Source organism: Haliotis rufescens, unplaced genomic scaffold (genome assembly GCF_023055435.1).
Source record: "Haliotis rufescens isolate VD_foot unplaced genomic scaffold, xgHalRufe1.0.p SCAF_14, whole genome shotgun sequence".
NCBI classification, from domain to species: Eukaryota; Metazoa; Mollusca; class Gastropoda; order Lepetellida; family Haliotidae; genus Haliotis; species Haliotis rufescens.
Window position 1 is genome coordinate 24358341 of NW_025963824.1, and position 26766 is coordinate 24385106.

Here is a 26766-nt window from a genome sequence, read left to right on the forward strand (position 1 = left end):
TGGATCAATCTTTAAGTGTAACAATATATCAGTACTTCTTACAGCTTGACCAGGAACCTTAACCAATACCACCTTATTCTTCTGTCCCTTCTGTGTTTACTGCGTCAACGGTAAATGATGTTGTGACATTGGACTATAGCTGCATAACACTATAACAGCTAAACTAAATATAGTAAACTAACAAACGTATATTGATTAAACATTATTAGCTTGTATGGGTACCCAAACCAAGCGCTGTAAATTAAATACAAAGGTCTCATAGAAGCACACACAATGCCTATGACAGCGTCTTACGAGCTCCAATCACACCCTATGCTATTCAGGCTTTCCGTTGCTTCGCGTTGTCGATATTCCTGCAGTGAATGGAAACGGCTGACGTCGGCATCGATTTGTGACGTCATTGACGATGCTTGGAGACTGAGAGAGTGGGCTGGTGTTCAGAAGCCGCGTTTACCATCAGGAGAAGGACGTGAAAGGTTTAGCTCTGTATCTCACACACACGAAATGCACGCGCATCAGGTCTATAGCTGTGTGCTAGCAGTCGTTCTGGTGGCCGGAACATTTGCGGCACCATTACAAGAGAAACAAGCTAAAGGTGAGATTTTTTATTTATTAGATGTCTCCAACTTTTTTAACTTTGACAAACAGTTTTCTAGAACTTTCCATATTTCTCTGTTAGATCGATCTTACTAGTTTCAAATTGATATTAATAGCATCAACACCTTGTTTCTGGGTTATGATGATTAAACATATGAAAACATTTGAAACGCATTGGTGTTTGGGGCGCTGTGTTTCGGCAGAACATTCAAACAACAAAAGTGCCATACAAAAAGGTGTATTAATATACTTTTTCATATTATCTTTTTGAACTTGTAAACCTCCTATCTAATGAAGTATATCCAACAATGTGACGGATTTCGTTACGTCCTGTTTACCGTCAGAGTAACATCTTTTCTACATAAACGGACTTCATTATTCAAATTCCACTACTTTTAATATCATTAACTGTACAATATATTTGAATTGTGACTTTGCCAACAAATACTGTGTTTATTTACAATTACACTTAAGACTACCAACATGTAAAACAGTTTATTTCTGAAAGATATAAATGTTCTCCTTTGAGCAAACGGAATATTCTCCACATTGAGCTATAAAAATTGTTTTGGATGAAATGCCGCTTTGGAGCAAAAGACGTACCTCTGCGACGCACAAGAGTGAACTCTTTTACTTCAAGATGTGGTGAATCATTACTAAAAAACTGAACTGCTTCTGCGTCGCATCAGTGCGTCTTTTGCGACACGTATAATGAACTATTAGAGCATAGACAGTTGTATAAGCACTACGCGTACCTTCTGATGGTACATCAGTTATGCCCTGTGGCTTCTCTGACATATATTAAACATAGCATAGCTTCATGATGAAGTGAACCGTACAACGATAATGGGAACGTGACTACTCGAGAGGATCACCTAAAGTCACGGAATCAAGGGTCAAACAAACAAAACACCCAAAAAGTACATTAAAAATATCTCACGAGCTATTCGAGTGAGTGAGTGAATATGGTTTTACGCCGCTTTTAGCAATATGCCAGCAATATCACGGCTTCACACATTGTACCCATGTCGGGAATCGAACCCGGGTCTTCTGCGTGACGAACGAACGCTTTAACCACTAGGCTACCCGACCGCCCCACGAGCTATTCGAAATCAGGATTTTATCATTTTAATTTTTTAAGGCACAGCCATGCTTGCTTCCAGTATTTCGACACAACTCGGTTTGGATAAGAAGAAATTATGCTTCCAAATAACTGACGCTTCGAAAACAGGACTTTACAAATTAAAAGTAGAAAACATATAAAGCGTAGCCGGGTTTTCTTTGAGATAAACAGTATTTCGACACAACCGGGTTTTGGTAAGATTAACGTATGTTTAAGTGACCGACGTTTTGAAATCAGTACTTGGCAATTTCAAAGTAGAGAACATGTAGAGAGAAGCCGTGTTTTCTTCGAGATGAACAGTCGTTCGATACAACCGAGTTTGAGATAATCGGATGTACATGTACAGGGTGATAACATTGTACTTTAGGTAACATTTTTCCAGGAGTGGTACAGTAACTTCAAATTGATTGAAAGTCAGAGTCTCGAACAGCCATATGGACGTCGCAGACTCGCAGACATGTTCTACATTCTATTCTGACAATATATCAAACGTCACCACTCGCGGCAGTCACTCGCGATCCGTCGACTCGCATATCAATATTGTCTCCCGCCCCCTCAGTGTATACCAATGTATTTGAAGTGGGAGAATAATTGCCATTTCATCGATTTCTGTGGAAAAGGTTATAAATATTGGTCTTTTATCGTTTTCGTTAATATAAATGCTGCTCTGCTGGCAACTTGCAATATGATTCCGAGAAAATATTCCCAAATGACATTTAAATTAGTTGACCTAAGGGACTGACGGTGTTGGTTCTGCTGGAGAAGCTAATCTTCTTTGCTCAACACATTGATTTCGTAAATATGATATCATGTATGTGTACCTTGGGCCTACAGACAGCATATAACGTATAACTGAAAACATTTAGCATTCATTTAGGTTGTACAGATTTATGGGATAAATTTCTATTTTATATCAAAGCACGATTCTAATGGGTTTTGTAAACGATAAAATCTACGATCATTATCCTGACAGACCTTGTAGTTTGACCTTCATTCATATAATTCTTTGGGATGTAAAAGGACTAGAAATCAAATCTATAATAAAATACGTTGTTAGGGTATATATGCCTTTAAATGTGATAAAAGTTCAGACTAAGTATTTATTCCCCAGTACTTACGTATTTCCATCTACAGATAATTGAATCAACATTTTAAAAAAGGACAAATATTAAGAATATGAACATTTATCGGGTTATTCTATCACCTACAGGTACACAGTTACACATGGCTATGAGAAGCGATATTCTACCAATACATTTATTAGATATTTATCAATGACGACAAAGCAAAAAGACGCAAAACCGCATCTAAAGAGCATTGCTTGAAAAAACACAAACAACTAACCGATTTAACTGTTGGCAAAACCACAAGTCAAATCTACTGTACAGTTAATGATATTGGAATATGGATCTGAAATAGTGACGCCCTGAATCATAGGACAGTTTTCTGATAGACCGTTACACTGTTAGGTGTACTTCATCATGTAACGGATACACACACCAAATTTGGTAAACAATTCAAACATTTGCCAAAATTATATAACTATTTCTTATTATGTTATGCTAAGTGTAGACGTATTTAATACTTGTAAACATATGCAGTAGTTGATATGATGAAACACCAATCATAAAAGAAAAGAAAACATCAACGCCATAGTATGATCAATCTGATTACTGGACGTAAAAGGCACAACAGCGGTGTTATTCTATGCATGGATCCATGAAAAGCACTGATGACACCAGGTGTTCGCGGAAAGGGTAACGCTAAATCAGAAAAGCAATTCATACCAATGTTCTATGCACTTGATTTTAGCATTCCCTAGTGACCTGAACTGTTCCTTGTTTCATTACATTATAAACCGCAATTAGGGCTACCAGGGAACCTGGCAATTATACCTCAGGGCCCCTAGGAGCCCTAAACGAGTCTTGAGATCATCATGGGAGGAAATACTCAGCGTTTATTTCCATTATTGTCCATTAATACGAGCACACGGTGACATTAAGATTTCCTTAGAGAGGTTACGCTGCCACCATCGGTAATTCAGAAAACAGAGGTAATATAGTATTCTTTAACTATGTGTTTCCAGCATATGGAAAGCTCACTTTGAATTTTGGCTAATCTTCTTTGTTTGAATCAGAAGACAAGGCAAGTGTATTTCAGTTGTGTCCCAGGGCTAATATCCTACGGTATATCTGAGTGTTTTATATTGAGTGTTTAAGCGTGTTGTCGATAATGAATGGTTGATCACGTTCTCACTTTTAGGTGTACAAGGAAAGGCAAATTTGATAAATGATATCTAATTGAATCGTAAAAATCGGAGAAGAAAAATCTAAGTTTGATAACTTTTGTTCTCGTCTTTCCTTTTTTTCACATCTAAAGGCCATCTTCTGATTCAAAATGTCAACACAATAAACATTGTCTTGTCCACACAGTCATTCGACGTCGATTTAGATACAAAGTATAGAAATGGATGATACTTCCCCCGCACTTTTAAACATAATAACATTATTGACATAAAACCACTGAAGACGTCAATGTTTCTGAACAAAAGCCATCGCAAACACAGGGCTAAAGTACCATCGGTCGCCTGCAGCAGGCAGACGTTTGTTCTCTGTCGGCATCATGAAACGCCTGTAGCAGGCAGATGGTTACGCTTTGTCTCTTATTGAACGCTATGGTGCCTCCGAGAAAGCATATTCGTTGTGTGAAATAACTCGCAATATCAAATTTCTGAAGAATGTCAAAGCCCACGATGGAAACGATTGTTGCAGGAAAGCAGGGAGAAAAAAGAAAAAAAGTTTAACGGATTTTGCTGATATATTCCTAATAAACTGCCGGACGTATACACCTAAAAATTGAATTTGACCCAAAACGTACAAATGTTATTAAAACGATACTAGATTATGAAAAGTCGCCAAATACATTACCATGGAATACTCATTTCTTGTTTGTTTCATTTATAGCCACCAACAAACTTGGGTATTTACTTTCTTTTGCCTGACAGGTAGTTTAATTATTGCTCGACTGGAAAGTTTGTCAAGGGATCTAAAAACTCAAGATGGATATTATCTTCCTTATCATATTTGCCGTTGATTTTGGTGTGGTCTTTTGTGGATGGTAGAAAGAGTCCTTGCATACAATTCCCCTCAAACAGGATTTTTTTTAATATCTCGTGACACCATGTAAATAACATTGTGATGATCACGAACGATTCTGGAAGTCCCGGACTCTTTCAATAACCATTGAAAGGTTATTGAGTATTGAGATTTCCCTATGACATTTAACATAAAATGCCGCGAGGTTATACCTTCTAGAGATACAATAAAGGTTATTTGTTCCAGCGAAGATGCAAGTTTTGGTCATAACTGAATCTAATGATGCAGCACCCTTCACGCGACCACGAACCTGTTAACATTCATCGATATATGAAATTCACTGCAAAAAAGTTGTCAAATGTTGCTATGATGTTTAAGGACTTTTGGTGGCGTAGAATTGCCCTCACGCTTCGCATAAACTATTGAAAAACATTAGCACTCAAGCCTAGAAAATGTCAGAAGTATTTCAAGGATTACACCGGATAAGCCTGAGGAAAACCACTACGTGTCAGGAATATTACTTAAGTCTCAATGCCTCCTTTGTGACAACTTCCAATCTTAACAGCGAAATGTAAATGTCAACGGTTCCATTTGCTACGGAACTGTTGTTTGTCACGTACAAACAACGTCATAACCAGATCCCAAGAGCATGGCTGAAATTATGTAGCTGGCAGGTATCGATCAATGTAACAATAAGGCGTAAATTCTAGTTGCAATGATGCTATATTAATAAAAGGGGTCTTAAATCATTTCTTCCTGGGAGCCTAAATCTGCAAGGATTAATGACTGCCTTTAAAATTTAACATAGGTCAACAGGTTTTCCATGTGTACGTATTCAAACATTTTCATTAATATTATTCTGAAACTCGATCATACATACCTCTTCACAGAAACTCCTAGGAGACACACATACACGGTCGGACAATTCTAACAGTTATTAATTTGTGTAAACATGCTCTGACTGAAAAGAGAACCTTGACTTACTATTTTCTTATATCGGTTAACAAACAAAATGGAAATAAATAGATTCAGACTATCTGAATTTTATCAGTGGAGTTTCATTGTATGGCCCTTCTTGGATGTGTTCCTTTTCGTGGAAAGTTTCTAAGGAAAGCTAAATCAGAAATTGATTCTCGCCTACGCGATATCAACATTGGTCCCGTGTTATGTTTCAACATAGAAAAATAGCCCTGTATAAATAACACTCTGTGCAAACCTATTTCAAAACAGAAATCACTTTGCGTGATCGATATGGTGAAGAAAACAAACGTTCTCAGTGGCCTAGTTATTTCCTTTTGGATTGAACATCACATCAAATATCACCATCTGAAACTAGATCACTACACTGTACCCAGAACGCCAATCAATAGCGGCAGCTTATGTTCAATGACCTTTGTGGTGTTAACTTAGACATGCATATTTTAACACTAGCGTCTGCGCTTTGTAACCTCCTTTTATATCAAATTATTACCAACGTTCCACATAATCTAAGTATCATCAAATATTTAATCGAAAGACTTTTCTTTGAAAAACACCGTATATTTTTGTATGTCTTTACAATATTTGTTCTCAACCAATTCATGTTTTATAAAGGGGCTTTGAACGTAACAGATTGTAACTGCGTAACAATAACGTTTTCATAGATACTGTAGACATTGCTAAATAAAATTGTACCGTACGATTTTATACAACAACATCAGTACTCGTGTATCAAATCTTCTACTGTCAGTATGCTTCAGGGTTATACCCCGTTCTGTGAGACATGGTCTTATTCCAAATGGACAACATTTTGATATGAGCATTCATACTCTTAAACCGATTTTCTTATTGTCTGAGATGGCATCTCTGTCTCACTAATAGAATCCTAAAATGCCTGCATGTTCAATTTACTGAAGTTGGTCTCATTAAATATACCTAGGAGATTCCAACATATCCAATAATTGGTCCTCTGCAGACCAATCTGGTCCCATCGCCTTCATTTAAGCAGCTTATCTCAGAACAATTTCCTGCGGTCTCTGTCCTACCTAGTCAGTCTGGACCATCACATTACCCATAGACAACACTCCATCGATATCTGAGAGCGATGTGATATTCATTGTGCAAATGCCAACCTTACTTGTTCCCTCTAATAGGTCTTGGCCATTTTCTTCATGTCAGAAACCTTTTAAGATGTGACATTCAGCCGCTGTTTTTCTCGTGCCAGCCTCGCGTCCTCTTGTAAACAAGGATCACAATTAGAGGCCATTTTCAATTACATCCCTTGTTCCAAGCAATATCGTATTTATCGTGGTTTACAAGGAGACAACAGACGGCAAATCCTTTCGATGTTTCTATTCAGCTTCAGAATGGAGTGTAAAGCTAACTGAGAACGTAAACCATTGTGTCTATGCATGTACAGATACCTTTTTGCAAGTTTTCTAGTCACCCTTTTTACTTTAACAAAACTGGTGTTTGACTTAACAAACATGGCCCCTACGTCGATGACGTGGAGACGTGTCGAACGTTGATGACGAAGGAAAAAGCTATTAACATATATACTGTTATAATATTAACTTCAATTTTAACCGGTTTACTCATGACTTGTCGACATATCCGAATTTGCTATACCCAAGTATACTGTTATAATTTCTACGAAAGACGATTGTATGTTGCATGTCTATATTCAGACTTCTTAAATCTATATCCAAAAGGCAATAGATACCGGACGTCTACTCAGTTATCGTGTTTATTAAGGCCTAAATGAATCGCAGTTCCGTTGACGTAGGTAAATATAATCAATAACGACCACTGTAGTCATAACAAATGTCGACCATAATTAGTGCCTCATCCATGGTCGCTTAGACATCCCTCATCAGTCGCACCAAACGACATTTGTCGCGTGGTGAATAGCACTTGTACTGGATGCTATTTCCCCTTGGACAAACGTTATCTTTCAGCTAATTGCTACAAACAGATTTCAATCATCAAGTAATTGGGTTTCATTTCAGACAAATATCAATACCTTTACTGATACTATAAATAGATTATTTGAAAAATCGCTGATGCGATAATGACCATCTTCAAAGGAGACATAATTCTTTCAACCATGTTTTTTTATGAGATAGGGTCAACTTCAAAGGAAGAACAATCTCACATGGGGCAATGTAAGACTAAACACATGAAAGGAAAATCACTGAAGATTATGAGACAAAATTGATGACAGCAGGAAGACTGCGTTTTTTTTATTTGGGATGTTTTCACAGAGCCCTCTGCTTATTGTCTTTTTATCAAAAGCATTTCCCTTCAGTGTCATTAACATTGTCTGGTGAAGTAAAGACAAAGAAACATTAATTGAATTTAATTATTTCTATCATTTTATCTATCTGTTAACGATCCAACTCATGCATATAACATCAAATTACCAATGCATTCGTCCATTCATTCTTATCTATACATTAAACATTTATCTATTGATACGTCAACCATCTATCATATGTTTCAATACAACTGATAATACTTTTTCTGCATACATACAATCACTCTTATTACCAATCCGTTTAATTATTTATCGTCGTTTTATCGACCTGCTCAATTTTATTGAATATAATTGTTATGTCCAGCAATATTTACTTGTTTACTGTACTCTGGTTTATCTGTCAATTATACATCAAAGAAAGTCACAGGTCACGTATAATTACAATCCCTAAGCTACATGCCCTTAACAGTCTTTGTGGACGACACCAGCGAGAAATACCACGTTATGTTCAATGTAACACTTTCTAGTCACATGGTATAGCATTACTTCTTCTAATGCCGGATCATGGGAAACTTGAGTAGCATTGCTGTCACGAGAAAACCCTGGAGATGACAGGGGTCGTGTTTGCGTGGTTTAGGGTCGCAGTCTGTCCCTCCATTCCGACGCCTTCTCGCAACCTCGGTCGCAGGACAACTTCCACCCACGTTAGCATGAATGTATTCAAGACTAGCTACTTGAGCAGGTCGTAGGAGGAGGTTTAATGTCTGTTGAATACTTATTGCTCCATCTCCCAAGTGACACCGAATTAGGCGGGAAATTAGTGTTAAGTCTCTTGCCAGGAACAACGTCGCCGGGGACAATGGTTGTTTCAGAGACAATATACATTTTGTTCGGTATAGGTCAGAGATAATGTTGATGGGATATGGAGGTATTGGGTTGCGGATCAAACAATGAGACAACTGGATGTAGAATGTCATGGGCAGGATATATAAAAGCCCTCTGAAAGGTTGACACTGGATATAGAGATGCAACTAGTCTCTGTTGCGTTTTGATTGGATAGGCGGATGTTTTGTTTGTTTAACTTTGGATGCATATGCGTAGATGTAATGTGAAAAGAAAATTAAAATTCGATTTTCTTCTCAGTATATTACATTACATCTGTCTGGATTGGAGATAACTGCATTTGTACATACACCAGAGGCGCGAACAGTTGCATTGCTGATATAGTGTTAAGCTCATATACGCACACATAGATGTTGAAATAATTAAATGAATCTAAATCTACATGCATATACCTCGAAATGCATGAGCTTGTTGAGATAGAAATCATTTCTACAAACCTTTGGCGAGTTTATTATTTTATTTAGAATGTAAGTGCAGGTGTATCTTTATTATTCAAAAGCAGGAGTAATTGACAAAATAATTACAAACCTTTTAAAAGGGATCTACTTTCAGCGTTTTATAATATATTTCTTAACACTGTATGAAATTACAAGTGACTGTACACAAAGGCACCGGCATGTAAGTCCGACCTCAATATCACATTAGTTTTATTGATGTGCGTCAATCGTTTTGGTAAATGTCGAAGTGATTTACAACAACAGTTAGCTGTCCCCAGTCCCGACGAGAACCTTTCTGTAAATATCATTAGTCTGTTCCCATATAGCCCCGCGTATGGCCAGGTGATTAGTATTTACAGGAGCATCATACATGTTTCATAAGCGCCCCCGACATTAACAGCTTTGATTGTCGGAGTTTGGGATTACTCTGAACGCGGGGATTATGTTAGAGTGATTGCTTGTATATTGCATCATTAGGATTAATGGCGTGTTGACAACTTTGTGATTGCATTCGATTTTCAATCTAAAGCTCCACTTGGACATCGCATTAAGCTGAAACCCTGTCCTCGCTATTCGAAATAGTTTGTTATTCGATGTCGGTTCTTGAAATAGTTTGTTATTGGGTGCCCACTGGTTTGAAAATAGGTTGTTATTAGCAGTCCCTGATTTCGAAATAGTTTCTCATTAAAGTCCTGTATATTCGATAATCAGACCACCTCCGTGGTGTAGTCGATATAGCGTTTGCTCGAAGAGTGGAAGGTCGGTGGTTCGATCCCCAGGCCGCTTTATACCAAAAGATGGTACTTGTTATCCTGTCTGGTGTTCGGTATTGAGGGGATAAAACAAGGACTTGTCGACAGGGAGTCAGTATAATGTTTCTCAGTAGGGTAGGCGTGTTGACCTGCGGCATGGTATCTCAGTTGGCTAGCACTATAAACCACACATGCAGGCTAGTCATTATAGGTGAGGTGAAATTGGGTTTAACGTCGCGTCCAAGATTATTGCACTTATATAGCGACGTGCATCTACGTGTGTGTGTTTGTATGGCTGCTTGTTCTAGTCCGGACTGATGCCGATTTATAGTGCTAGCTCACTGAGATACCATGCCGCAGTTTAACATGAATACCCCACTCAGACCCAGTTTACTGACTCCGAGCCGACCAGTCCTTGTTTTAGCCCCCAAATGCCGAGCGCCAGACAGGGTAACAACAAGTACCATCTTTTAACGTCTTTTGGTATGACGCATTCAGGGATCGAACCCCGGACCTTCCGCTCTCTGGGCGGACGCTCTACCACTAGACCACGGAGGCGGTCGCTAGTCATTATAAAACTGCGGTATCTGAACGCGACCTTAAGCCTCATTTCACCACTCCTCTCCTTATTTGAAAGTCTTACAAAGGATGTCATTGTGATATTTTACATTTAAGTGAATTCTTCCGATCCTGACTCCATCTGTCTGTTTACATCAAGTGATACTGATTGATGACAATATTTGTTACACTTTTAACATGCTTCATTTCATACATCTCTCTTGTCATTTCAGAAAAGAGAGATGTGTCTGAAAATAGACCAGGAGTAAACAAAGTGAGTACGACCAATCAAATATATCACAAAATTGGTCTTATTTTCTGAAGCGGCAGAATTTCTGCTTTTGATCTGAATATTTTTATCTGTGTACATATGCTTATATCTAACCATTGTCAATCCTTAAAAAAAGAAATATTTGAAGCCATAAAAAAATGTGTGTTTTTTTTATCAATATATCACTCAAAATGATGATAAGAAATTAGGCATTAAATAAATTCAAACTGTCGTCAATCATGTTGCCAATAGTATTGACAAAGAAAGGTCACTCTTCCATTAACATCGGACAATCTTGACATAACCGTAAAACCATTTTATCATCGTGCCAAACCAAAAGTATTGATAGCGAGAAAACTAAAATAACTCAGCAATTTTAAAATACCACGAAAATGAGATACATTTCGAAACATGTCTTTACCTTTTTTGTCTTGGAAACCCTACACCTGCGTGGCCAAATGAGATCACCTTATAATGGTATTACACTTTTTTCTTTTAGGTTGAAGATCAGGAAGCTGAACTTGAAAAATTAGTTGCTCTCGCTGGTGAGTATTCACTTTGTTTTTTACCTAAACCTGATTAATCGATTCAATATCGAACTCAAAGAAGGCCAGATCCCAGCATTCATTACTGCAATTTCGAACGCCAGAAGAGTTCTCTCAATAACTGGCCATGGTGTCATTTCCTGGAACTTACAGACCTACAGACACTGCGGCCGTCCTCATCAGACGCATCATTGCATCGTTGAGCAGCCTGAATAATTGCTCCAATGTACAGATCCAGACGCCTCCTGAGGAGACGTACTAATAACCCTACTGACACATTTCTGCAGACATGAATGCGTATTGAACCCTGGTCTTAACACGCCCAGTAGTCTTCTGAGTCCATTCCCATCGATATGTTTTGTGACGACCCGATGGTACCAACAATGGTCTTTATTCTTTGTGTTTTGAGATGGTATAAATAATTTGTACTAACACACCCAAATCACTGCAATACACTGCGAACGCGTAAGGGTGTATGTCACGAAAGTAGAGTTTATGACAATGCTTGTCTTTTTTAACTGCTTTCTCTAAAAGCATTATTAAGCCTTGCCAAGCCGTTATGTCATTGTCGGAAAGATGAGATCAATACGTTCTTGACATATTGTTTTGAATTAGTGAAGGCTGTTACAGTTCAGTTACAAAGGGGAACGAAAAACGACTTGCAACAAGCGACGCAAATAGGTTAATCCACAGCATGTCGCCCACTGGAAACAAGTTTGAAGGCCTCAGAGACCTAAAACTACCTTCTTTGATGTTATTCTTGTCGGAAATAACATAGTGCCATTTACCCCAAGGACATGAGACCTTGGTTTTACGGCCTTGGAAATGGCAGAATCTTTTGTTCGTTTGCTGCTTGATGCTCAAACCATTGACGTCATAACACTAACTAATTTATGAACATCCTCAATATAGACCCATAACTCTCGTTTAGGTAATCGATAACGCGTTTAAGTAGATCGTACATGATAGGTATCACGTATATAGACCCATAGAACAACATTCTTACAAGGGCTGGAATTGTTTATCTATGTTTAGAGGTTGCTCCAAAGATAATGTTTCCGCTCAGCCGGGTGTGATGGGTTTGGCATGGTATTCTTTTTTTAAATAATATTTCCCGAATATGATAAAAAAAATAATCTAGTCTTCAAAATATATCTCTATGTGTTCACTGGGCATGGGTTTGAGAACGATAATGGGATCGGTCCCCAAGTAATTGTTTGCCTCCTTCAGAGAAGCATATGTAAGTCCTTGACACTGAATGAAAGTATGGTCTGTCTCAGACAAAAGTCACTATTCCCCATGCATAGAAGTAGTCTTCAGCAACCGTTATCGAAAAAGGCGACCAAGTGGATCGGGTGGTCAGGTTTGCTGACTTAGTTAATGCATGTCATCGTATCCCAATTGCGTAGAACGATGCTCATGATGCAGATCACTGGATTGTATGGTTAAGATTGGATTATTTACAGACTGCATAGAGCTGGAATATGTCTTTAAATAACACGTCAAGATTCATAGTTATGGTGATGTATTTTGCGTATTTTACGCAAATGCCAATCTCATCTGAAACTCAGGCTAACTATTCCTAAGTGACCAATATGAACGTACTTTGTCACTCCTTCTGCATCACGCTGATTAACTGTAAGGATGCATTAACGCCGGATACAAACGGACCTTCCTTTCTACTTAAGAACACTAATGCCCTTTTACTTTACAGGCAAAAGTATTCGATTCAATAAAACAGTTCTCGTTTAGAGATAAAATACCCTTCTTGTGTTCGACCTTTCACTCGAGTTCTATTCGATGCTCAGATGTTACATTTGAACCTATTTGTCATCTTGTACCAGGCGACCTTTTCATGCAACGTCAGGAATTAGGACATTAGGGAAACTTTATCCTGCAAATAGGACTTGACAAAAGCAATGGCCAAGTAGTTTATACTGCGTGAACGCTGAAGCACAAATACTACAAAACGTTACGCTCTTGTGTTCTTTGATGCTGCTGCTTCAAATGGTTTTGAAGGGCATTGTGCAAAATAACTTCTGACAATTGTTCTCAGAAATCTTTCACAAGTTCACAAGAGATAAAGAAGTGCTCTTTTATCGGCGACGGCAAGGAGATGTAAACAGACTTACGTTCGTGATAATGAGAGCTCTATGATGTGAAAGGTTTAAGCAACTATCAATCGTAAGACAAGAAAATGTCACGAGAAAGCTGCTTATTTGCAGTCATGTGCCTGCTATTTTCTAAAAAAATGCCTTTTAGAATTCTGCGTTTGCTAAGCATTTGGTAACCCTGAATGCCAGACAAATATGCCAGGGCTTCTAGATATGCACATATATACTACTCGACACTGGATAGAGATTTTCCGAGTGCCCAGGTGAGAGGTAAATCTGACGGCATGTTTGGAAATGTTGGCGGACGAATAGCATGCCATTTGCGCATGAAACCGACTCATGTTAAGTAATATCGTATCAATTGACATTGGTACTGTCTGATTTAACTGGGGTTCTGTTCTGGGGAATTGTTCTTAATTTCCCAACTTTTTCTGATTATTCCAGAAATGAATGATACATTTGACTTGGTCTAAGGAAATGATGATCTTGAATATTGCAGGTGCAGAGAGTAAAGCCAATGACGTTGCTGTACACAAAAGTCAAGTGTCCCATGTTGAAACACACAATGGAAAAGATGTAATAACCGAGAAAACAGAACAAAAAGGTAGGTTGAATAAAGAATGCTTTTAATTACTTTCCGCGTTCGGATTGTCTCGTCCCATTGGGACCTCTTACCTCACGTGACTATCACGTGATACCACAATCTGGCTGCAGTAGCACAACTGTTAATGTCTCCGTTTGATTTTGTTTTCAAATGAAAGTGTCTGCCCAAGTCTGTTAAGCACAAAATAACCTTCAAACTTCGAACAATATGCCCTGGGATCTTGGTGTTACGCGGTTGACAATGAGTTAGTGCAATATCACTACGCCATGGCTTCTCAGGGAATTATTATATATACGCAAGCAACGGAATAAGCCGATTAAGCCCGAGTAGTTTCAGCTTGATAAATCGGACTTTACGTTGAGCTTTCATATCACACATCTGTAAATGTTCTTTGGGGTAGACTTAGGCAGCTATAATTGCGTTGTTAACACTTCAACGCGTCTGATTCCATCCTTAACAAAGACCTATGGATGGTCATAGTGTCAGCTTTGCTAAATGAAAATTGATTTTCTCAGTTACAGACACAAACACAGGAAAGGTTTTAGCTGACGTCACACAAGAAGTGTCTGAAACAAACGACGATGAAACTGGTGAGCCGCATCAAATTGCCGAGACACACGTCGATATTCCCGACAAAGGTGTACACGAGACCTTCGTCAAGGAAGAAGTTGAGGATGCAGATGCAGAGGCTGAAGAGGTAGGTTCTCGTCATGAATGATTGTTTGTTTGCTGCTTAACGCCGCACTCAGCAATATTCCAGCTATATGTTAATAGTCGAGTCTGGACCAGACAATCCAGTGATTGACATCATGAGCATCGAGCCACGCAATTGGGATGCGATGACAGGCATCGACCAAGGCAGCGAGCCTGACCAACCGATCCCGTTAGTCAACTCTTACGACAAGCTCGGGTTGCTGAAGACCTGTTCTACCCAGGATCTTCACGGGTCTCATGAATCACTGACTGAATGAATGTGTGTGTGTGTGTGTGTTTGTGTGTGGCGTGCGTGCGTGCGTGCGTGCGTGCGTGCGTATGAGTGTGTGGGGGGGAGTCAAAGGTGGGAAGAGCGTACGGGCTTGTCAATTAAACACACAAGAGAAGTGAATGGGTATGGTATAACACCGCATTTACATTCAAATCACAGCGACAGAAGAAATGGGCTTCACGCATTGTGTTCATGGCTAGATTCGACCAGGGTGTGACGAGCCAATTCTTTAACCACTATGCTATCATCAAAGGTGAAAATGACAATATACGTCATAACTAAGAATAAGAAAAAGTGAGTGAAAAGGAAATGCTAAGGAGGTGTGAGTGAATATATTATAAGAGCAAAACTACGGAAACACGTTCGAGCATTACCGCTGGACGTCTATTTATATCCCGACAGTCTGGGTCAGATTTCATTACGTTGAGCCCTGATAAAATCCTGATTTCAATGCAAAACACTTTTGCTTCACTCATAAACAATTCCTTTTATCGCTCGCACATTCTCACTGGAGTGATTTTGTTATCAGCTCTTTTCATAATGCATCGAAGTAGCATCGGAAAAAACAGTTTTATCAAGTGATTAAATCTTGATGTGCACAAGCTGCAGCAACGTGCGGTTTCAACCTCATGAAAAATTTAAAAGAACCCCAGAGCCATTACTTAACATCTTCTTGCAGTTCAATCCACTCATTAAAGGTTATAGAGTTGCCCAGTGGTCTAGGGTGTTGCAATTTGTTGTGCAGAGTTGCGTCCCTTACCCGGGCCAGGATCCACTGCCTGGAGGATCGAATCCTAGATTTGCCTCGATTGTGATTCTTGGTCTGTCAGACTAATACTCGTTCCCATGAGTTTCGCTCAATTGGTAATATTGTAAGACCTGCGAAAATTTGGGTTCCCCTCCCACATACGATGGCATGCTGACACTCTTTAGTAAGCGGACTAATAGACCTTCATACTACTGCGACAAAATCGGCTCGAGCCGCATTGCCGTTACTATGTGATGTAGTTAATACAGTGTTTTGCACCACTGAACAAGCTGCTGATCCATTGTCCTTCGTAGCAATATAAAGAGCAGCATCTTCACCGCATGATGCTCAACTTCCGGTATTGATTTAAGCTTTCGTCAGATGTTAATGAATAATGTACAGACATGCTCTCAATATCACTGAATCAAACCACGTGTGGCTTTCCGTCAGCCTAGCTGATTTGTCGCCGAAGAGAGAAAAATAAATGAGAGAATAAAACAAGATAATATAATTTCCTTCTAAAATAACAGTTCTTAATTTATTCAGTAAAATATGTCTCAAGGGGCATATGCATTATTCTTAGCACAATTATGATTATGCATGTATGAGTCCTTTTCAAAACTGTAAAAAGAAAATCAATATGTTATTGTAATATATTCCATCAGCCATGGTCGTATAACAATGTAAATCGAATTTGAAATATTGGTTTTACGATCTTACGGCCGTTGATAAACATGAACTTGCACAGGAATATTGATTATGTAAACTGAGTTTTATCTTGAGACAGTGTGGAATATGGGAGCTATATCTCTGTGTCGGTGGTGGTAAAATGTAACCAGGCAATATTAGCAGGAACAGATAGGAAACCTCTTTCCTGGCAGATTGCGTTCATTGCGGCGTGATAGTGCTTTCATTCAAACGTGAAAGGGTTTAATTCGCACAAGTTTGAGTGCCCTCTTGAATGTCTGTTTGCTACCTGCTGGCGCTGCCAAAAGATCTCCCGAACAGATATTGTTTATGAACAAAGTAAATCATTTCACGAGGAAGCAATGATGGCAAACCTTATCAGATCTGCATGCAGGACAGCGGACGCTCATGCAAAGATCAATGAAAACTTTCTAAATCGGGAGAATAATTATTTTGCGGCGGCGCACTACTGGTTCTGTGAATGAAAGGGGTTTATTGAATTGGCCAAAATAGACATTGGACATCGATCTAGACCGCAAAGCCTCTCACCGGAAACGTTCTGACGTCAAAGCTCGGGCCTGACGTCATCAATTTATCTCCCACGCACAACATTGAATAAAATCGATATTCCGCTCAGCGTGGAATCTGGCGGTTTCCTGACCCAGCCCGCAAAGTCCCATAGCAACACATAGTCAAAACGAAAATGTATTTTTCTCCTAATCATTTCTACAAAGGGAATTTAACATTTCAGGAAAGCCTGCCAAGCCAGGACAGCATCGAGTTCTCGCCTACGGCAGTTGCAGAATACCTTCTGAAATCGTGGGACTTCGACAACTTTTATGCCGCTTTGAAAGACCTCGTCGGTTCTTCTATAGTGAGTTATCGATTCTTTGAAAGAGATTATGTTCCTGTGAAAGAACCTCCGTATAATACAGCAACTCCGTGACATGGGCGAGCGGTTCCGATGGCAGAGTCAATTACGTTGAAATAGCTTGGCTGACGTAAATGTATTGAACCAAATTAGATACAATTACATCGATCCCGACTTGAAAAGTTTCCAATCAATGATTCATCCTTTGAAGGGTTTGTTTAGGGCTTCCAAGACGTGCGGTCTTCCTCTTCAAAGCTTACTCAACATTTTGCGTCAATCTCTGGAATCGATTTCGGTGACGAAATTGGCACTCGGTTAGGATTTTAAGGGATTTCACTGACAAATGAGAATCTTAAGATCTTCCAACCCGATAGAGGTGGCTCTTTACCGTTTTTAGTGACAGTTGCCACTCTCGCAAAATTGCATGACAGTCGGAACTCTTTAATCAAAGAGAGGGGGGCTTAAATGCTTTTACTGATTCTTAAAATAGGACCTCAATTTGAAACGTTAATTTTGAAGGGTGAACGAAACTTTATTTCTCAAGAGAAACCTTTTTTACCTTTAAATTTGATATGATTTAAGTAAACGTTCAGTCTATATAACGATTTCCAATTCTTTGAGCAATTAAGTTGAGTTTAATATGTCAAAATATGTTTTACAGACGACCTCGTGCACAGCAAAAATGGTATGAGAATACAAAAAACAACAATCAATAGTATTGAAAAACTTATCACACAGAGCTCAATTTCTAAAGCACTACCATCTCTGCTTCCAATGAAAAAACAATGCGACCTATATTTCCTTGAACATATAAACAGGCGGCAAAACAGCGTTACTTAATTAAGCACACAAATCCCAGTTGATCTACCTTGAGGCTAACAGGAGCCCAATAATTACATAGCGCATTCCAGATATTGATTTGTTGGAAAGTACCATGAAGACGGGTTAACAACTTAAATCTAATATCGGAGCTCTGTTCAGCTAGCGCGAACAACAGCGAGAGGTGAAATGCTAATAACATTCTTGAAGCACGTAATTCAGTATTCTACAAAATGATTTTTTTTCTAAGATAGACTAGTTCCGCCCCCTGGCAGTTCGATCTTGGTGTGAGATTAAAGTTTTCTATATTTTCTTGGAAAAAAAGGAGATGAAACAGTGCTGATTCTGGGTGTTATTGCTTTTGGGAATAGGTTCGTGGTTCTGGGTAATGCAGATGTCTTCATTCAGAAGTCAGAATTCTGTTTGATGATTGGACAGTGGAAACAACGTTGGTTATGATCGATACAACTGTTTTATATTTATTTCTTAAGCTAAGACTGCTAAGAGTATAACATACATGTATATAACAAATGTATTATGGGTATCAACCTTTGGTTAAACAAATGTTTAACATGCATATACTCATGGTCATACATTTTAAGCTATTATTATTATTATTATTATTACTACTACTACTTAGATGAGCGAGGAAGAGGCTGAGCGTTACGAGGAACAAGTGATCTCTGAGTACCAACGTCTCCTGGCAGAACAGAATGCCGAGGTCAACAACTATGCTGTGAGTGTTAGCCTGTCTACCTATGATGTCATGTTTACCTGTGTGTCTTGCTACCTATGATGTCCTTTTCCTTTTTGTGTGTCTTCGTACCTGTGTTGTCATTTTACCTTATGTGTGTCTTCGTACCTGTGTTGTCATTTTACCTTATGTGTGTCTTCCTACCTGTGTTGTCATTTTACCTTATGTGTGTCTTCCTACCTGTGTTGTCATTTTACCTTATGTGTGTCTTCCTACCTGTGTTGTCATTTTACCTATGTGTCTTCTTCCTATGATGTCATTTTACCTTGTGTGTGTCTTCCTACCTGTGTTGTCATTTTACCTATGTGTCTTCTACCTATGTTGTCATTTTACCTGTCTTCTACCTATGATGTCATTTTACCTTATGCGTGTCTTCCTACCTATGTCTTCCTACCTATGATGTCATTTTACCTTGTGTTTGTGTCTTCCTACCTGTGTTTTCATTTTACTTGTGTGTCTTCTACCTATGATGTCATTTTACCGTATGTGTGACTTCATACCTGTGTTGTCGTTTTACCTTATGTGTGTCTTCCGACCCGTGTTGGGGCGGTCGGGTAGCCTAGTGGTTAAAGCGTTCGCTCGTCACGCCGAAAACCCGGGTTCGATTCCCGACATGGGTACAATGTGTGAAGCCCATTTCTGGTGTCCCCCGCCGTGATGTTTCTGGAATATTGCTAAACGCGGCGTAAAACCATAGTCACTCACTCACTCACTCCTACCCGTGTTGTCATTTTACCTGTGTGTCTTGCTACCTATGATGTCATGTTTCCTCATGTGTGTCTTCCCACCTGTTGTCATTTTACCTGTGTCTTGCTACTTATGATGTCATTTTACCTTATGTGTGTCTTCCTACCTTCATATTTGTGTTGTCATTGCACCTATGTGTCTTCTGCCTATGATGTCACTGTACCTGTGTGTATTCTGCCTATGATGTCATTTTACCTTATGTATGTCTTCCTACCTGTGTTGTCATTTTACCTATGTGTCTTCTATCTATGATGTCATTTTACCTTATGTGTGTCTTCCTTCCCTATGATGTCATTTTACCTATGTGTCTTCTTCTTATGTAATTTTGCCTTATGCGTGTATTCCTACCTGTGTTGTCATTTAACATATGTGTCTCCCCATCTGTGTCTTCTACTTATGATGTCACTTTACCATAAGTGTGTCTTCCTACCTGTGTTGTCATTTTACCTATGTGTCTTCTACTTATGATGTCAGTTTAGTTGTATGTCTTCTACTTATGATGTCGTTTTTCCTTATGTGTGTCTTCCTACCTGTGTTGTCATTTAACGTATGTGTCTCCCCACTTGTGTCTTCTACCTATGATGTCATTCTACCTATGTCTTCCTACCTGTGTTGTCATTTTACCTTTGTCTTCCTACCTGTTGTCCTTTTACCAGCGTGCCTTACAACCTGTGTTGTCATTTTACCTACTTGTCTTCCAACCTGTGTTGTCAGTTTAACTGTGTGTGTGTGTCTTCCTACCTGTGGTGTAATTCTACCTTTGCCTTCCAACCTCTGATGTCATTTTAACTGTATGCGTCGTAATACCTGTGATGTCATTTTACTTGTTTATCTTAATTTTTGTTTGTCTTGCTTATTGTACGTCTTCTTACCTCAAGTTTGTAATTGCCTCATCTCTGTATGTTGTCAAACCTGCATTTATATATTCTGTTCGTTTGTCATCGCTGCTATGTTTGTCTTCATTTTCGTCTTTATTTCATCTCTTCCTATATGTTATATTATCATTTGTGTTTTCCACGTACCTGTGCTTGTCTGCCTGTATGGTCATTGTCTTTATCAAATCATACTGCCGATCCCTGATATCTCTTAAGTGTAGGATTGCACGGTGTCGTTAAACCTGCCAAAATGCTGCTATACTATATTTCAGACGCCTTACCGAACTACGTCTACGCTACTGTTAGAGTCACATTACCAATTAACTTTGCATGAGACAAATAATATGCGTCCTTACCAGAGTGTCTGTCATTTTACTTATGCTTGTTCCCCATGCTTATCAATATGTCTGTATATCAGCGCATAATTGCCAGCTTCCTTTTTACCACGACAACCCGTCTTTACAAGTCTTGTAAAGATACACATAAAATTATGGTGGTTCAAACCGTCTCCAGTGTCCATCGATCAATACAACACCCTGGCATTGCTTCTGTTACACAAAAGCCAGTCATCTTAAACCGTGTCTTCGAGAAACCACATATTATGGCTTGAAATGAATTATATAACGGTACCTGTTCACACTGCATCTGTTTACACGCCATGATTGTATCCTTCCAGAATGAAGAACCCCTTCAGGGATACTACCCAGCTTACGATGAGGCAGAGAAGCGCTCCAACATGGCACCCCTTGCCGAGCAGATTCCAGATGACCTCTACAGCCTTGACCGTGCATACGAGAACTACATTGGAAATGACCTTGACGCTGAGAGACAGGCAGTTGTCGATGACGCTCTTTCCGAAGGGGATGAATCTCTAACTGGTGTCATTGATGCTCTGCTCAATGCTTGGTGGCAAAAAGATTTCGAAGGAGGTAGGAATATTTTTCTGTAATTGGGATACTCCACTTTAGCTACAAATGTCAACTTTAAATTGAATAAGGTTTTATTTTTTTTAAAAACAATAGTATTCCGGGTTAGAAGTTGTGTTTTGTTTGTTGTTTTAAAGCCGCATTCAGCAATATTCCATCTATATAATGGCGACCCGTAAATAATCAATTCTAGACCAGACAATCCAGTAATCGATATAATCCAACGATCCACGTCGTCAGAATATGATGACACGCAATCAGCCAGTCACCGAGCTGAAATATTGTTCAATGTAACGTTTATAAATATTCACTCACCAGCAGTGGTTTAAGAAATAAGAGTAATCTTGAAAACGAAAAATATGCGTGGGTTAGAATATAGCTCCTCAGCAACCTATGCTTGTCGTAAGGGCAGAGTGAATGGATCGGGTGGTCACCCTCGGTGACTTGGTTGATGCATGTCATCCACAAATTGCGTGGATCGATGCTCATGATGTAAAGAATGCAAAGAGCGAGACATTAATGCCGCATTGTTACTGCTGTAGCATTTCACGAAATGTTTTTAATTATCGGATGAACGGAGTACGGTTTCACTGTAAATGATTAAGCGAGTGAATATTGCTCAGTGCCGCCTCAGATACACAATTCAATACACTGTCTTCTGATATCGCACTACTGTTACTATATAGAGCAATCTTCTTTCGTTTCAGGAAATGCTCGGGCACAAGCTCTGGTCAGCTACTTATATGATGTTGTGTCCAGGGATGGAAACCCAGATGACATTGGTCAGATCAGGGATATTTTGGGTAAGAATTATTTTTATTGTCAAGTCTGCACTTGGTATACAGTCGAATCTCTTGTTGGAACCACTAAATTTTATATTTAGTATTCATTGAACCCGATTCGCAAGGAATATAAGTAGAAAAAAAGGTGTAACTAGAACATTCCCTTGAATCATTTATATAAGCAGATTGATTAAGAAAAGACACTGTGTCCCTGGATTAGCTAGTCTATCACTTGCCTTGTCTGGTGAAGACTCGAATGGTTATAGGCTGCCGTGGTATAGCAGAAGTATTGCTTTGTGGCGTTAGGCAACAACTACAGACTGTTCACTGTTGACAACGGTAGGGCCCTTTTCGCGAACACCTGGAGCCTCACTGATTTTCAGTGGTCCATACATGTAATTTTCATATCTATTTTGTCTATTATGCCCAATGGAATATGTTTCGCAGGACTGATTATTCTGCATGTTATATATTTTAAACACTCCGGTGGTTCATGGCAACTTATTGCAACACATCAGCTTGTCAGAACATTCGCAACACATAACATGTACACATTAACATCGCTGATAAGTATGTATCTCTTAGCATATGATTATAGTCATTAATGAAATTGCCCTTTGGTAAATGATGTTAACAAGAAAGACAATTCCAATGTTCGTTGCAATATATGATCATTCGCTTATTGAGGTCATGTAAGATGTGTAGTACGTGATAAAAAGGGCTTCCAACCTTTGGATTTGTCACTTAACGAAAGTCAAGTGTATGCTTTAAGTGTTTTATTCCATAATATTAATAATCAGTTCACCTACTGAACACTTACAAAACTAACTCAATTATACGCACGTCGAACTAAACGGGGTTTTTTTTGTCTTACAGAACCATTTAAACGTAGTGCCTGTTAGTTGTATGCCAAGAACGTTTTTGGGCCAACACACTCGCTCTTATAGCCTCTTGATGAATCTCTTTTCAGCTGACATGCTTGCCAACGCTCTCCTGGACGATGTACAGAATCCCGAGGCAGAATATAACATAGAGCAGGCCGTGGAGGACAGCCAGCTCGCCCCAATGGCTGATAGTAACCAGGTGGAGGAAAAACAGGAGACAGAGGAAACACCAGACGAGGCAGAACAGGAGTTGGAAGAAACAGCTCAGGCTAAGGAAACAGTAGAAAGTGCAGAGAAGACAGGCACAGCTGAAAAGACAACAGAGGAGGGGGCAGTTAAAGGTATGTTTTTCTTTGTTATTACCTGCTTGTTAAAGAGGCACTATGTTCTATACCCTGGAGCAACATAGCAGTCTAGGTTTAGATTTTGTGTATTTAATTAATTGTGTTGAACTGAGACATTTTGTGTCTCTGTGTAACTATGATGGTCATGAACTGATAAATTGATGGACATCACACTTGTAGAGACATTACATTCATAAAGTGTGGCAGTTACCTTGATAGATGAGCTTGATACTTGGGATAACCGGACATAGGATTTTGTCCGAAATTAACTCTAAATAATCCATAGTCACTAACCTACGACTGTGGTGAAAATATGTTTTTCATTTTCCAAAACAAACATTTTATTGCGACGTATTTCTCTTTCAGCCGAGGAGAAGGAGAAGAAAGAGGAGAAGCAGTAAGAAGAGAAGTGCAAGATATGCAGAAAGGCAGATAAGCACAAGTGATAAGTGGTTGCTTAACGAAGTCACGAGACATGATCGTGGTCTCAACGGGTTCAATACAATGTGACGTAATCACAATGTTAAAGCTGAAAAAGAGAGAGACTGAGAGAGTGAGAAAGAAAAAGTTATTTTTATCCAAGATTTATTCAATATATAAATATATTGCTATTCCGGGCAGATCATATGATCCCAGGGTATTGTGAAGATCTTTGCCGTGTGTCTATCATCTATAACAGTGGTATCGTGGTGTTTGCGTCAATCAACATATCTAATACACATTGGCCAAGATTACCAGTGTCTGTGCACAACCAGAATCAATACTGGACCATCTAATCTTCCACACTAGTACAGTGGTATTGCGGTTTGAATTATTCATTACAATGCTGAAGAAAAAATGCAAATCAATTCCACCTTCCTGACTATTGTCAATGCAGATGCTTTTGAAGTAGCCACATAAAACAGAACAGAGCACAACAGTGTAAATAATATATACCCTATCGCCAGAACATACTTAATTTACAGTGTGTGTTGTAAAACTACTAATTGTAATCAGATTTATGTTCACTCGTTAATCATTCTTAATAGCCGGAATGAATCACACTATCTGGCATCAGTTATCAAAACCCACAGTAAGCACTGTTCTTATTCTGCAAAAAGATATACCTTTTGAAATAGTGCTCTGTCATTCTTTAGTGTCTTTGTTTGCTAATACCTGTTTTCAGTCTCTTATCCTCGTTCACACAAGGCCGTACGCGGAGACACTAATGCGTACACATGGCCATATAAAATTTGATTGAGATTAAATGGCACAATATACTTATCCATCACTAACAGATATATTTCTAAAGGTGTAATGCGTTGTACATCTACAATGTACATGTAAGATTGTTCAGAAGGTGCTTTACCGTGTTTTCTTCTGAGTCACTATGATATTTTATATTTTTCATTTGTCTACCCATATGCTGTGATCAATACATATGTACATATTGTTAAAATCCCTGAGACTGTTGAACTTAAGGAGAGTCTATCACTGGAAGAAACAGTTCTCTTTCCAAACTCTTGGAAATAAGTGATTTCCAAACGAAAAAATCTTTCAAAGCCTTGAAAGAAAATATTCCTGAGAATGAAAGTGCATGTGGAAATCGCTAGAAGAAAGGGGCTTATCTTGAAAACATTGTTTACAGCCCCTTGCGTTACTCAGGAAATGTGGTAACGATCGGTCTTTCCATGTCCTTTCCAAACTTGGAAATGTTGCTTTTTCTTCCAGTGTACAATGAATGCCGGTGCAAAGGAATTTTGATATTTTAACGATAATTCCACAGTAAAACATGACTGATAAATTCATGTGCTCAAAATGATTAGGCTCTCTATGTTTCAGCAGTTATTCAGATATTTGTTATACTTTGAAACTGTAAAATTATTTGTAAAAAGTTCCAATCTGTAAATTCCTATTTCAGATCGAATTTACGGATGTTTCTTTGTATATAGGTCATACGGAATATACAAGACATTGTAAATGATATTACCATGACGGACTAAAGTAAATTTCATAATAAAATATGAAAAATACCTAAGAATTTGACTTTTTCTTCATGGATTTTATTTTTTTATTTTTCCATAACATTCAACATGCATGTGTTTACCTCTCCATCATTTGTCAGTTACTTTTGTCTATATCAGATCAAGGGAGGTGAACCTGATGTTGATGGTTTATGTGTCTGTTTTTCTGTATCCTACGCTCATTTCAATTTACTTTTAAAAGATTCAAGACCCAAAATTAAAAATCCAACATTAAAAATAAATCTTGTAATTCGTAATTTGAAATGAGCTGGTTCTTCCTCATTCTAAGTCGCACAATGTTTGTTCTTCGCAACAAAAGATCTCGAACCTGTCTACAACTTATCTACGGGTGTATGCATTTTTGTTCAAGTCTTTGTGTTCAAAGCCGGCCATACTGTTACCTGTTTGTAGCGCTGTCTGAACTGCTTGTCTGCCCGGTGTAGCGTCCATAACAAACCTATTTTCATATTCATTCTCATTGTACAACTACTGGTGCAGCTGACGAGCTATGTACTATGAACTTCATTGAAATAAAGTCTCTGTCACTCCGCTAGTGATTGGGAAATTAAGAAATTAATCGAATTTGTAATGGACATTGATACGAATAATCATATACAAATGGGTCCCCCTATTTGCATTATCATGAATAAAAGAGTCTGAAACTACTATTGAATGTCACCAAAATCAATCTTTCACATAAATAAAATACATGTATCATATATCTGTGTCATGCTCAGTCTGTAAAGGTAACATATTTATACAAAATTACTTTTGATATAAAAGTTTTGTCGTGTGTAGGAATGAATCAAAGGACCGACAAAACAAGAGAAAAAAGAACATAAAATGCATTCTCATCAAACTTTCACACACTTCATCGTGAAATTGACCAAAACCTTTGTTCAACCAGAAAAGCTGGTAATTTACAAGACTGAGAATACATTGATTTCCAAATGAACTCATAGCTAGTTCGTCCGCTGTGGTGTTTTATTCATATACCCTCGGGATCTCTTGCTTGAGCTACAGTGGCAGACAATGTTACATCTTAATGGCTTTTGTCTTTAATACGGCGCAATACTATAGTTGTGTCCAAATAAATGCTTAAAGTTA

The 26766-nt window shown here is 38.6% G+C and overlaps 1 protein-coding gene across 2 annotated transcripts; it reads left to right on the top strand.

Annotated features, from left to right (window-relative positions):
- Positions 1-428: 428 nt before the first annotated feature.
- On the top strand, positions 429-26766 carry LOC124131230. Of its 2 annotated transcripts, XM_046494343.2 has the most exons (11): positions 429-595; positions 10934-10974; positions 11471-11516; positions 14130-14234; positions 14750-14931; positions 17406-17528; positions 18985-19080; positions 21397-21649; positions 22354-22449; positions 23399-23653; positions 24023-26766. In XM_046494343.2, the coding sequence occupies exons 1-11, from the start codon at positions 505-507 to the stop codon at positions 24055-24057; spliced, it is 1323 nt and encodes a 440-aa protein (XP_046350299.1). In that variant the 5' UTR covers positions 429-504; the 3' UTR covers positions 24058-26766. The 2 variants fall into 2 exon arrangements, with proteins under 2 accessions (XP_046350299.1, XP_046350300.1); XM_046494344.2 differs by lacking the exon at positions 17406-17528.